Genomic DNA, 12,814 nt, shown 5'->3' on the forward strand with positions numbered 1-12,814 from the left:
TTATCGATGTTTTTCCTTGTTTCCTTCGCGTTATCCAGCGATGTATTAATTTACTACTTGTTATGTAGGCAGTGCTTAAATTGCATAATAATATTGGCATTGACAGAGAGAAAAATCGTGACGTCGTAGTATTTATTCTCAAGGGGACAACTACATAAATACCGTCATAGGTTTGGGTACCGATCGCCGGCCACTGCGTCACAGCTAGGGATACTGCATAGGTACGATTTTTATTAATTTTATTATCGTCTCGCATAATATTATTAATATTATGTACGGCGTACTTAAGGCGTACAGTGGTGCCCAACCTTTAGTCTATCTCGAGCAAATTGAGAATTTAAAAATTTTAGAGTGAGCTACACATAGGAAGATGACCTTTTTTTTTGAAAAAATCAGCACAAAAAAACGCATTTTTCTAAATCTTTATTTCTCTGTAATTTGATATTTTCAGACATTGCTTCTATTCTACGAATGACTGGATTTCTTGATAATTGAACATCTTCAATAGCTGAAATAGTTTTATTCTTATTTTTAAATTCTTGAAACAATGTTTCTGATGCAGCAAACATCGCCTCTTTAATTATGTTGCCGTGGTCAAAGGGTTTTTTGTGCATTGAAAGTATAATAATTGTAGCAGCTCTTGATTTAGTTACGGACTTAGTAAATATAGATTGTTGGGCAACTAATGTGGCTTTCAAATTCTTTCACTTTAAATTTTCTTTAACTGGTGTCTTTACCTACCAGAGGCACCTAGTGGAAAAATACGAAGCTTGCAATTTGAGACATTGTTTTATAATTTACAATTTTAACTGTATTAATTAATAAATATGTACCTATCTGAAAACATTAAAAAGAAAAATATTTTTTATTTTCAGTCAAAACTTAAAATAATTGTAAAAAATGCAATAAAAATGAATTTGTTGAACTGGACCCCATCTTATTACTACATTTATATTATATATTGTATGGTCATATGTATTATTAAAATTTAGTTTATTTAGTTTTCTAAGCATCGCCTAAGAGATTTTTGACTAATTCATTGTTTTAATATTTTTTATGTCTATTTTTATAAAACTTGAAATTCTTTGGTAGCAATTTTGGCGATTTTTCACATACATTCCGCGAGCCGCGAGCCACATTAAAACGGTACGCGAGCGACACGTGGCTCGCGAGCCACGGGTTGGGCACCGCTGATGTACGCCATTACAGATTCGTTGCGAATAGTCGAACAAAGAAAATTGCATAACTAGCTGGTTGGTAATGTAAGCAGCGAATTACGCACGTAATCCGTCATGCATTTTGTTTCAACTTGACATATCGATTCAAGGTCGCACTTAATGGATTGTTGTTTTTTTTATTGAATAACAAACACTGTAATCTTTTAATGCATTTATTATGGTAGCAACATCTGCAAATCGCTGTTTTACACATTGCAATAATTATAAAGATTTCTTTTTTTATTTTTTATATTTCATTAAAAAAAGGCGGTAATCAATCATTCGTGACAGCTCTTATAAGACTCGTTCTATTTTCAAAATAAAATGATATACATTGAAATGTAAATATTTTAACTGGGCACACTATGCAAGCTTTTTCTTATTCCTTAAAATAATCCTCTTCTTCTGGTATCGGAAATAACCTCTTTGTCTATGGCTGCGTCTATGGCCCGGCATGGCGGGTCGAGCAGTTAAGTGAGATAAACACACACCACAAATTTGCTGTAATAGGTTAAAAAAATCATCTGCGGAGCGGAGCTATTGTATTTCATTATCATCAGCATGAATCTATCCACTGCTGGATGAAGGCCTTTCCAAGCTGATTCCACTTCTCTCGGTACTGTGCGTCTCATTGCCACGTACTTCCGCAGAACTTTATCATTTCATCGATCCAGCGGCCTCTAGGTCTGCCTTGTAGACGTGTTGTACCTCTTCGATACCACTGGATGACTAAATTTGTCCAACGATTGTCCTTTCTTCGAGCTATCTGTCCAGCCCATTTCCATTTTAAGTTTTTAGCAAACTCTATTACATCGCAAACCCTTGTCTGTTCCCTTATATATTATATTTGAAAATATGTGGCTATTTATCCAATAGGGGTTGCATGTTACTTACCTACGAAAAAAGGTGTGTAGATATGTCGCGATCAGCACTTTATAATAGGGTGACGAATGCCGACAACTGAATTATTCAAGTAGATTTATTTATAAAAACAAAAAAACGCTAAAAATACATGGAATTCACTCAATTTTACTTTATAGAACTCTGGGGTTCCCCGGAATACCATTTAGGGAACACTACTGTAGAACATCACACTGCCTTTAACTTTACGGATACGTAGGGGGGCCCGCCAAACATCCTGGCTGGACTACTTATTCATCTTCTCCAAGGGAATATTCACTAGGATGATAAAATGTAGAAGTTACCTTATAACCGTCACATTAATATTATGATTTACGAAAAATCTAAATTTTTTTATCTTTACTTTCAGAGCAAAATCAAATAACCCAGAAGAATCAGATCATGAAGAAGAGTTTTACTACACAGAGTGCGAGGTTCCACCTCCGCCGACCCTATCGCATCGAGACATGTGCCGTCCACCTCATGAGGATCCAGATTACCAAAGACAGTTTGTGGGAACGTTCAGGTATGTTTTGCTTAGGTAAATAATTGTACCTAATAATGGATGCGTAAAGAGGTTCCCTATTTGGTATGGTCTTTCTTTAATGCAATTGGATTATGGCGTCCATAAGATGAGCGACGGAGATTCTTGGAGGCGTCGGGTCATAGGGATGCATGTGCTCCATTTAAAGAGCAGACCTATATAGACAAAACGGAGCAAATAGTTAACCTATTTTAAATATTCTTGACATGTTAAGTATAGGTACACATTTCTCCAGTTGATCACATATGGCACTTGCAAGTCTCTCTGTAGGTAATCAAGCCATCCAAACTGTGATCTTCCTGCACTTTGTTTTCCTTTTGATCCACTACATGTGAGACTCTTGTCGGTGTTTATCTGTACTTGTTACGTGGCCAGCCTCTCACAGGCATTGGATTTTAATTAATCTAGCAACATCAGGTTCTTCAAACTATAAACCTAATAATTATGGCGACATCGCTAGATGCCATCCTCGCTGATGGGGCCAAATCTGTTGCAAGATTGTAGAATAAGTGAATGGTCCATGTAGAAAACTGAAGGAATTTAATGCAGACCACGACATATTAGATCTACCACTACGGTAAAATAATAAATGATCTGAATTATTTTCCAGACAAGGACTACTTTCAATCCAGTCACCGCATTATCCAATGGGATCTCTTCTGCCAGCTGGACCCATAACAATACCTGGTGCTATCCAGGCGCCCTGGGCCAACTCACATTCACCGGTAAGTCATGATACTGCCAAACTAATATATTAGTAAAAATTCATAGAAAAAAAAAGTTATATTATGATACCTAACGGAGAAACAAGAGAATGCTATCCAAGTATTCAAAAACAAAATTCTATGAAGAATACTTGGACCGTTTAAAGAAAATGAAAGGCGGCGCATTTTGCGAATCATTTAAGCCCAATATAGTAAATGTCTTGAGGGCGTGAAGATTTAGATAGGCCGGTCACATTGTTAGATGCTACGGATCTCGAGCTCACCATAAAGTTTATGAAGGAACTCCTGTAGGTACTCGGCCCCTGGGCGATCCCCGGAGAAGATGGGCGAATAACATCAAGATGTACGCAGAGGCAGAGTGTGACCGACTAGTCTGAATAACGGTTTTGCATTCGGCCAATGGACCTGAATAGTCTGTAGAGCCAGCTTAAATAAGTGCTCTTATCCGTAAAGCTATTGATACGTCTATAATTCATGAGAATTATTGATAATAATTTTAATTACGTTATACACAACACAAAGGTTCTACTGTTATTTATAATAATTAAAGTAAATAATTGATTATATCCGTGTATTGCGTGAATACATTGTTAAGTCTATAAACATCAATTCTCAGTGTAGCTATTTGTACATTAGGGCTGACTAAATTTGGATAATTCCTGACGTCACATTAAAGCACTTTCATTTAAATTACAAAGTTGGTTTGAGTCCTTGAGTTTTTTGGATCACCACTTTAGTAGCCATTGCATAGGATACATGCATTTGCAACAATACAACAACACTTCATGTTTTCATTATGATATTTCACTTTTATTTAGCTTTAATCAATTATACTTAATTACCTACCTACCTACCTAATCAATTAATTAATTTCAATTTGTTGCAGAATTCACCGCAGAAACATATGAAGATGTCGGGAGCCCCGCTGAGCCCCGCCCGCCGTTCCCGTGAGAGCAAAAAGTGCCGCAAATATTACGGAATGGACCGCCGCGAGCAGTGGTGCACCCAGTGCAAGTGGAAGAAAGCATGCTCGCGTTTCGGAGACTAACTAAACAAGCAGGGCCGAGCGCCCCTCGCCTATAACCCTGTCCAGTGTCGCTAAAAGACTCGAGATAATCTACTATCTCCAGTGAATCTTCTAAGATTCCCAAATAGTGAAACTTATTCCGAGCTACTTCTGTGGTAGAATTTTCATAACAGAGTGCAAAATAATGTATTAAGACATTCACGAAGGGTAAGATGAAACCAGTGTAAAAGATATTCACAGATTCAATGTTAATGTATTATTGAATTTGTGATAATGTTGATGTAAACAGGTTGGTGTATAATTTTTTGAGACAAGAGGATGTGCAAATTTTAAAACTCTGTTATTTTTATATGCCGCGTTTGAAATCTCGTCGGAATTTCGATTAAAGATAATCTGCATGATTTTTGTTTTAAATTCGGCTGACAAATCGTTGCCTCGATTGTTTGACGTGTCGTCTTTCGAGAGGCGTCTTCGTAACGTCGATCGTGTTCGACGCAAATTTGATATTATAGAATTTAATACTTCGTAAGATGTATAGTACAAACTCTATAATGTGCGTTAAGTCCACCGTACGCAATAAACGGCATTATATTATTTTAAAAAAAAGATTGAAAGAAAAATTATAACTTACGAATTAATTCTTTAATCGTAATATATATATTATTATAATTGCATAATGATATTTTTACTCAAATGCAATACTGTATATAAAAAGATTGAAATATGTATATAAATATATTATTATTATACATTGTTATATAGTTGTGAATAATTAGATTTTAACGTAGATGTTATAATATTGTCATTTCAAATTATTTATAACGTTAGTGATCGATATTAAGGGGATGCCATTTTGAAAGTGGCGCGTCGGTGAATTATGTTAGGTCATTGAAAGATTATTACTGTATATGAGGTCGTTCAAATGGAAGAATTATAACGGAGATTAATAAGTGTTGATGATATTCTCAATGGAACAGAACCGTTCGGACTATGCTAACATATCGCAATAAGGATAATACATATTCATTATAAACAAAGGGACACATTTCTTTATCCTAAATGCTGCAGCCAAATATATATATAGTATTTTCAATATACACTTTACGAATAGATTAGTGATGTGCCAATGTGCTAAAACATACAATATACCAAATATCCATATTTCAATAATAATTAACAAATTATTCATTGATTATTTTGTGAAGTTTAATCATCGAATATACTTGTCTTAAATAAGTTTTGACACATGTAAAATTTGGGTCACTGATATATATCGGAGACCTGGTATATCGGAAATTTGGTAAATACTGGGTATAAGGTACATCACTAGAATAGATATGACGTATCGCAATGACGATAACGTTATAAATTATTATCGAATGAAAGTAGTTCTGTTTTTTTTGGGCTGAAATCAATAATGTTTTTTTCAATGCGCCCGCTTGTATATATAAATTATTGTCGGCTTAAGGGGGTAGGCCCGCCCGTCTGACGAAGATCCTCCGATAAAACTTCCTGGACTGAGAAGGAGGATTTTAGCCGGCGTCGGGGACTCCATTTACTCCTCCTGGACTGAAAGCCTGACCGAGCGAAAGACTGCTGGGCATTTTAAGGAATATTTGGGTCCCAGTAAAACATGAGTTGATCGTCAAAACTCTCAACATTTACCATTCGTGTACAATGTACAATTATTCAGTGTGATATTTTTTTAAAAGAAATTTTAGTATTTTTTTATTTATACAAACCTTAATTATAAGTAAAAAGTATTGATAATAACGTCCGCCGTGCGCGGAGATCTCAAATAATAATCAGGCACGTGATTCTGACGTCACGCTTAGCGGAAGGGTGCTGGTCCATTCAGAATGTTGTCACGTCGAAACGAAGATGCAACCGGTCGTCTTGCCTGCATTTCTCTCACGGGACACTCGTACTGCGAAGTTTATGACAGCTAGAAATTTGTACAAAGGATTAGAAAAGTATTGCCACTCTAAAGTAAATTAACTGTTACCAATATGAAAAAAATTAACGATTAGTCTAAAAGGCATTATGATATTTCTTCGTGAAGATTTTTATCGGAGAAGTTTCATTGTAATAAATCAAATAATATTATTATAATCGCGTCATTCTTGACCAAACCATGCATTGGCAATATTTTTCACTTAGAGCCTCATTAATACATAACATATTTTATGTGTTTTTAAGTTGATTCCGTTTTATTTATAAGCTTAAAAATGACAGTTTTCTGCAAAGCTCTCACATAGGTTAATTTAACTCGTAACTTTTAAGGTCAGCGTACCGATGGACTTATTTTAAACTCATTCGATATACTCTTTTAATGCATATATATATGTCTTTTCGAAGTAGTTTTTAGTAACTAGTATAGTCCTCTATTGTTTAATATATCATTATTATCATAGCGATTTAGAATCATATATCCTTGTTATTTTATTTATTGAATATTATTTATTTTTTAATAATTATTGTTATATTTATCCGATGATTTTTTTTTAAATTTTCTCTTCATAATAAACCTCAAAAAATGAGAAAACTTATTAAATTGTAAACTATTGTTACATGTAAATTGTACGTAATACTTTCACTGTAGCACAGTTCACCGTGAGCTTTCTTATCGGAAAGGGATGACCATATACTACACGGTCTCCAATTTTATTTGATTCAATTTGAACAATAATTCAATATTCATTGCTGATTTTCACAAAATTCATGAATTCAAGAATGAAAACCTAACCTAACCTAACAAATAATCGAGTATATCGGTTATTTTCAAAATTTGTTTGCTGTTGGCTTCCTGTAAAGTGTAAACCGACAAGAACAGTGTTTTATGTAGACAAAAATTTTATATCAGTACTCTACGACCTAAAGAGGGGTTGGACGGTCTATTTCCGATGCAACATTTTACGGTGAAGTGTGATACGACGAACTGCATATGTACTAGTTTCCGGAAATGGTAAACTAGTATGTGCAGCATGGTTGAAAACTTTCGAAAATTTTATAAATTCCTAAGTATAATATCCATTTCGTCATTGATAATTTTATTTCCGTAATTAAAATTTACAAATAATATTTTTCTTTTATTTAAATGTCAGTCAACGCACAAAAGCATTATACTTAACTAAAATATATTCGCAATATTAATAAAATTAAATAGACATATACCTCGGTAGCATTGGTCAGTAATAGAAATCATTCACGATAATTCATAATTCCCATTCATAATTCTCACATGATTTCAGAAAATTTACTTACTAGTTAAATACTAACCAAATTAAGGTCCATTAATTAAATATTTTAGTAAATATCGTCAGAGTTTAGTGTTCTGTATTCTACGTATATTATTGTTCACGCATGTACCGCCAGTATCACACTGGCATTATACCCTTTTACTGCTAACAGTACGTATTATCGCAGCCGTAACAAAAAAATACACGTGTAAACACGCATTACTCGCAAATTGCAAGATTGCATGCATGATTCAAAAAAATTCGGAAGCTTATGAATTTTCATGTGACTTATCTGCGCGGTAGAATGATAGTGGCAAATTTGCCGGAAAAAAAACGTACTACACCGCACAGAGATTCATTTTGCGATTAACCGATTTTCACGACGCATCTCGCCTACTCTTGAAGAATGATATTGGTGAGACAGTTAGAACTTTAACGTGATAGTTTAAAAAACACACTATTGCTGCCAGTAAATCCATGCACATGTACAGGCGCTGTTATTTACGATTGTTAAAACTACCAGTTGGTTCATTTAGAATATCTATATTATCCATCCCTTCGTAACAACTGATACCTATCCTTTATTACCGAGACATCGGGGGTAGTACAGATATGTGTAAATATACTATTTAGCTTGCCGTGGTTTCAATTCAAATGTAGCATCACTCATGCTTGCTTGGAAAGTCTACCATTTATTCGCCTACACAATATTTTCAAAGAGTAGATAATTTTACTCCTAGATATAAAAAAAATTACAGTTATGATTTGAGGATTTGAAACGTGTTGCCTGTTTTAAATTTAAATCATTAACCTCGCGGTATATTCGTAAGTACTCAATCAAAACACGCCTCATTTCACTGCGCAATGCGAGTATCATTGGGCTTCGTAAAGTCTGATCGTTCTACGTAAAATAAACAATATCATATTTAATATAACATCGATTATACGCGATTAACTAATTAGTGAATATTGGTGTTGTAGACATTTTCTATTCCTCAATCTTGCCAAATAAAACGGCTTCCCTTTTCAATAAAAAAGACATTTTAGATAGAGTCAGTGTTGCCATTAAGTTATTCAGCGAATAATATTGGATTTATAATAATAATAATAATTAATTCACAGTATAAATGATAATAATGATGCAATATAATATTAACTGTAATTTTCTGTAATTCATTGTTTATTTTTACCAGTTTCAATACATAAGTAATCCAATAATAATTTATTGTGCGAAATTTTTAATAAATATTTGATTTATTCTAAATTTAAATATTTAAATTGAGTTTCAGTGTTGACCATTTTATAAATCAATTAATAATTATAACTTTTTATTAATATTATTTGAGAAAATGTGGATATTGTTACCTTTAACTTAAAAATATTATATAATATTATTTTAGTCTCGTTCTATTTTTTTTTTTAAATATTAAACGGAAGCCAAATTAATAATGTAGAGTTACAGAAGCTGTTAAAATAACTGTGCAATATATTATTGACCAATGTAAATAGAGATACAATTTTAAAAATTAATAATTAGTGTATTACAGAGGCTTGCAATTTATATTATCGTAAAATATATCGGCTTTTGATATTTTAGTATGCGTTGTTTACTATGGTTTGTTTGGAATGTTGCCGGAATCAGAAATGTTTGCTAATAATTGGTACGTTGACTACGAAGTGAAGTGAAGCGATGAAATTGTTTGGATATCATAACTACAGCTATCGCATAGGGATTTAACATGTCTGACTGTTTATTCTAGTTGCTGTGGTAACCAATAAAAAAAAATATTGGAAAACACAAGTACACATGTAATAATAAGTACATCCTTATTAAAAATGTTGTAGTGTGACTATTTAATTGTTTTTCACGCTCATTTAACGCTTCACTTTACTTTGTACGCAATTTAAAAAAAAGAAATTTTGTTTTAGGTCAATTTAAACAATTCAGTATGCCGATTGTTCAGTATCCGTATATATAAAAACATTATTTTTGTTATAAGTAGGACTTAACCTAATAAAACGAAATAATAATGTCTTTGTACTAAGTAATTGACAGTTAACACCATTAAGATGGTTCTGTCGCCAGTTGAACGGCTATCTTGATCTTGAGCTAAGTGATCAGTTTTGTCAGTTACATATTGACATAGAAAGGGCTCGTTTCATTTGGTATACAAATGAATCATTAAATTTACAATGCTTTGTAATTTACTATTTATGGCTTATTATTATTATTTATTATTATTATATTACAGTTTATTGAAATCGACAATTGATTATGGATGCTGAATCAATACCACAGTGTTTAAATTGGCCATTAGACTTGATGAAGTACAAGGAATCGTGTCGTAACTAATATTGTCTTCAACTAATGACGTAGGTTATTCTAATCGTTATTGGGAATCAAAAAAAAATCGTGTATCAAAATTTCTTCGTAATCTTTGTTGTTTATATGAAGAAATCAATAAAGAGTAAATAAAAACAAAAGACTTAAATCATATAATGCCTGTTGGAATAAGTTTCTATGTCGAAACTCTGCGGTGAGTTTAATATTATCGCTGTTGTAACGTGAATCATTGTAGATATTTTAGTAGATAATAGTGCTTAGTGCTAGTTCGCTGTTTCAACGTAACAAGGTTGTAATGTTCTACGTAATTCAAAATTCGTTAATTACATTTTATAACTGTGTAATTATACTTGAAGTATTACGCTTCTGTGTAAAGTATATCAAACGGTAGCATCCTTGTATCATTGATTCAACGGGATGTTGAACTCCATTAAAGTAGTGTTTGAAGAAATATTAATTAGACGTTAAGTATTTATTTTGTATTATGTAATATAATATAGTGTCGCCATATTTTCTGCCTTTTGCTCATATCGTTGAAACAAAGCTTTCGGAAGAGTAAATTTATCAAAACCCTCCATATTTTAATTTGAAAAAATATAACCGACGACAATTCAGAAGCACTGGACAAAGAGATTTACTGGATAAAGTGCTAAATAGAATTTTATTCATATTTTCTGTGTCATTAATTTTTTTCAGTTGTCTGTTCATAAACTTTAAAAATAGAATTTAATTTTATTAGTATTACAAAATATGACAAGTTATCAGTTCTTACATTCACAATGGATGGTCATCTAGAGCAGGGTTTCCCAAACATTTCCTGCGAAGGATCCTGAAATTTTGAATGAATGAAGTTCTAAAAGACTTTGATGATGATTTTGGGTCCTTGAATTGCAAATCTTCTTGATATCAGGCACAATATTAGAAAGTTAAATTCTTATATTTGGTGTGGCGTCGAGCTTGTTCATGGACTTCGACTTGGTTGCAGCATAATAAGAAAATCTTGTTTTGCATTATGTTGTAGTTAACGCAAGTTACACAATAATAACTTGTTTTGCCATATTGGAGTACTCTTCTAATAAGTTCGTGGAACATTGATTCGGAAACCCTGACTGTAGAGTGACAGCATCTTAAAATTAACATTTTTATATTATTTACATAAATAACACAGATGGCCCGATGTTAGAGCCTTGAGGAACACCAAAAAATGTGGTGATAGTTTTAAATTGTCGCTAAATATCTTCCGACAGATAAATTATTTGATTGATAATGTCCGGTGCTTCTGAAAAGTGTTGCTAAAAATGATGCGAAATCTATTTAAAATGTCCCACGTATTGTCGCTGTTCAGACTTTAAATAATTATAAGACAGTCCACTTGCGCATGAAAAAGTATACTCAGTTTTAAAACACAACGACTCATTATTGCCTTAAGCGATTATAGATCTCATCTTATAGTATCGATATCGTAAACAGACTCCCGACAGTTTCGTAAGCATGCCAAAGTAACGTTGTGAGTTCACAGTGACATCGAATAGACACCTAATTTTTCTTTTCTATAACGCAGTTGAAACATTAAAACTGGTCCTACATTCAAAATGATCATGAATGAAATAAAATTACAAATAACGTATCATTTTTGACAGATTGATTTCAAAATAGTAACAATTCGAAATTTCTGGCTCAGAGAATTAGTTTTATGTTTTTGTACAAAAATCTTATTATTAAACAAGAAATTTTGAGTTGTTCCAATTTTAAAATTGACCATCGAGCTATTTTATCTCTTGTTTATGATAAATAAACAACAATAGATTGTAATTTTTTGGAGATTTTGTAAAATTAAGTAGCGGCAGTCCTACAAACTTATCTAAAGAACGGTCAAAAATGGTACTACGAAATATACTGACACCATTTTAAAACGTCATTCGAATGTCAGATTCTGTCCAGTTGCGAGTCTTGATTGGGTAGTTTTCGACAGTGACCCCCCATCCATTCTTTAGATAAGTTTGTAGGTCTGTACATAATTTTATTACGGTTCGAAACTAATGTCTATGGTTTTTTTTCTTCTAATTTCGTATTGTAGGTACACATAATTACCTGAATAATTAACCCTTTTTTATGTACCCGGTCTGGTCGAAAAGTTCAAAAAAATATGTATTGTAAATATTCGATAGTGTTAAATTATTGCTCATTTGAAATCAACTTATTGGAATATATTTAGGTTTGTGGGTGAATTTTCTGGAACTTTTTGATCAGAATGTAACGTAATTAACGGTCTTTAACTTTTTCTATGCCTCACGATATTACTATGGCAGCATCTGGCAGGCTGCGGATTTTTCACGACATACGTTAAACGTAGAGCAAAGCTCTTACTACAATCGCTGTGCCTAATTCCTATAATTTGTGGCTTAGTATTTTATAATTATTCAAACAGACGTCACTGTGTGTTTAATTTTTAAGATTATGCAAATCAATCGACAGTGGCTAGTAATTTGGGTTTAAAGTCAATATATTCGTATGTGCGGCCTGTCGATCACGGTCTCATAGAGCGATAAAACTCGCTGAAGGCATAGAACCCGTTAATTTATATACATACCTCAAAGAAAAAGAAACAATTTGAGAATCGTAAGTCCATGTAGTAATTGTAGACATTTTTTAGAAAGTATAGTTTATTTACATAAAGTAAGAACCTCATTAATTTCTTCAATACAAAATGAATTACTGTTGATATTTTTTTAATATCTTTAAGGATCTCAATACCCAAATATTATTTATCCTCAATAGGTAATTAATTTAAATTTTATCGTAGTATTTATAATAATAT

General features: G+C 32.8%; 1 protein-coding gene across 2 annotated transcripts in view; it reads left to right on the forward strand.

Moving 5' to 3' along the window:
- Glut4EF (Glucose transporter 4 enhancer factor) overlaps positions 1 to 5,011 on the forward strand; it is a 409,830-nt gene extending 404,819 nt beyond the window's left edge. For both annotated transcript variants that reach the window (XM_085951207.1, XM_085951206.1), the window contains exons 6-8: positions 2,488 to 2,643; positions 3,272 to 3,386; positions 4,273 to 5,011. In XM_085951207.1, the coding sequence (XP_085807333.1) occupies positions 2,488 to 2,643; positions 3,272 to 3,386; positions 4,273 to 4,434 (433 nt within the window). In that variant the 3' untranslated portion in view covers positions 4,435 to 5,011. The remainder of the gene's footprint in view (positions 1 to 2,487; positions 2,644 to 3,271; positions 3,387 to 4,272) is intronic.
- The last annotated feature ends 7,803 nt before the right edge of the window (positions 5,012 to 12,814 follow it).

This window comes from Rhyacophila brunnea, unplaced genomic scaffold (assembly GCF_057557595.1).
Source record: "Rhyacophila brunnea isolate RB1 unplaced genomic scaffold, BYU_Rbru_1.0 scaffold_24, whole genome shotgun sequence".
NCBI classification, from domain to species: domain Eukaryota; kingdom Metazoa; phylum Arthropoda; class Insecta; order Trichoptera; family Rhyacophilidae; genus Rhyacophila; species Rhyacophila brunnea.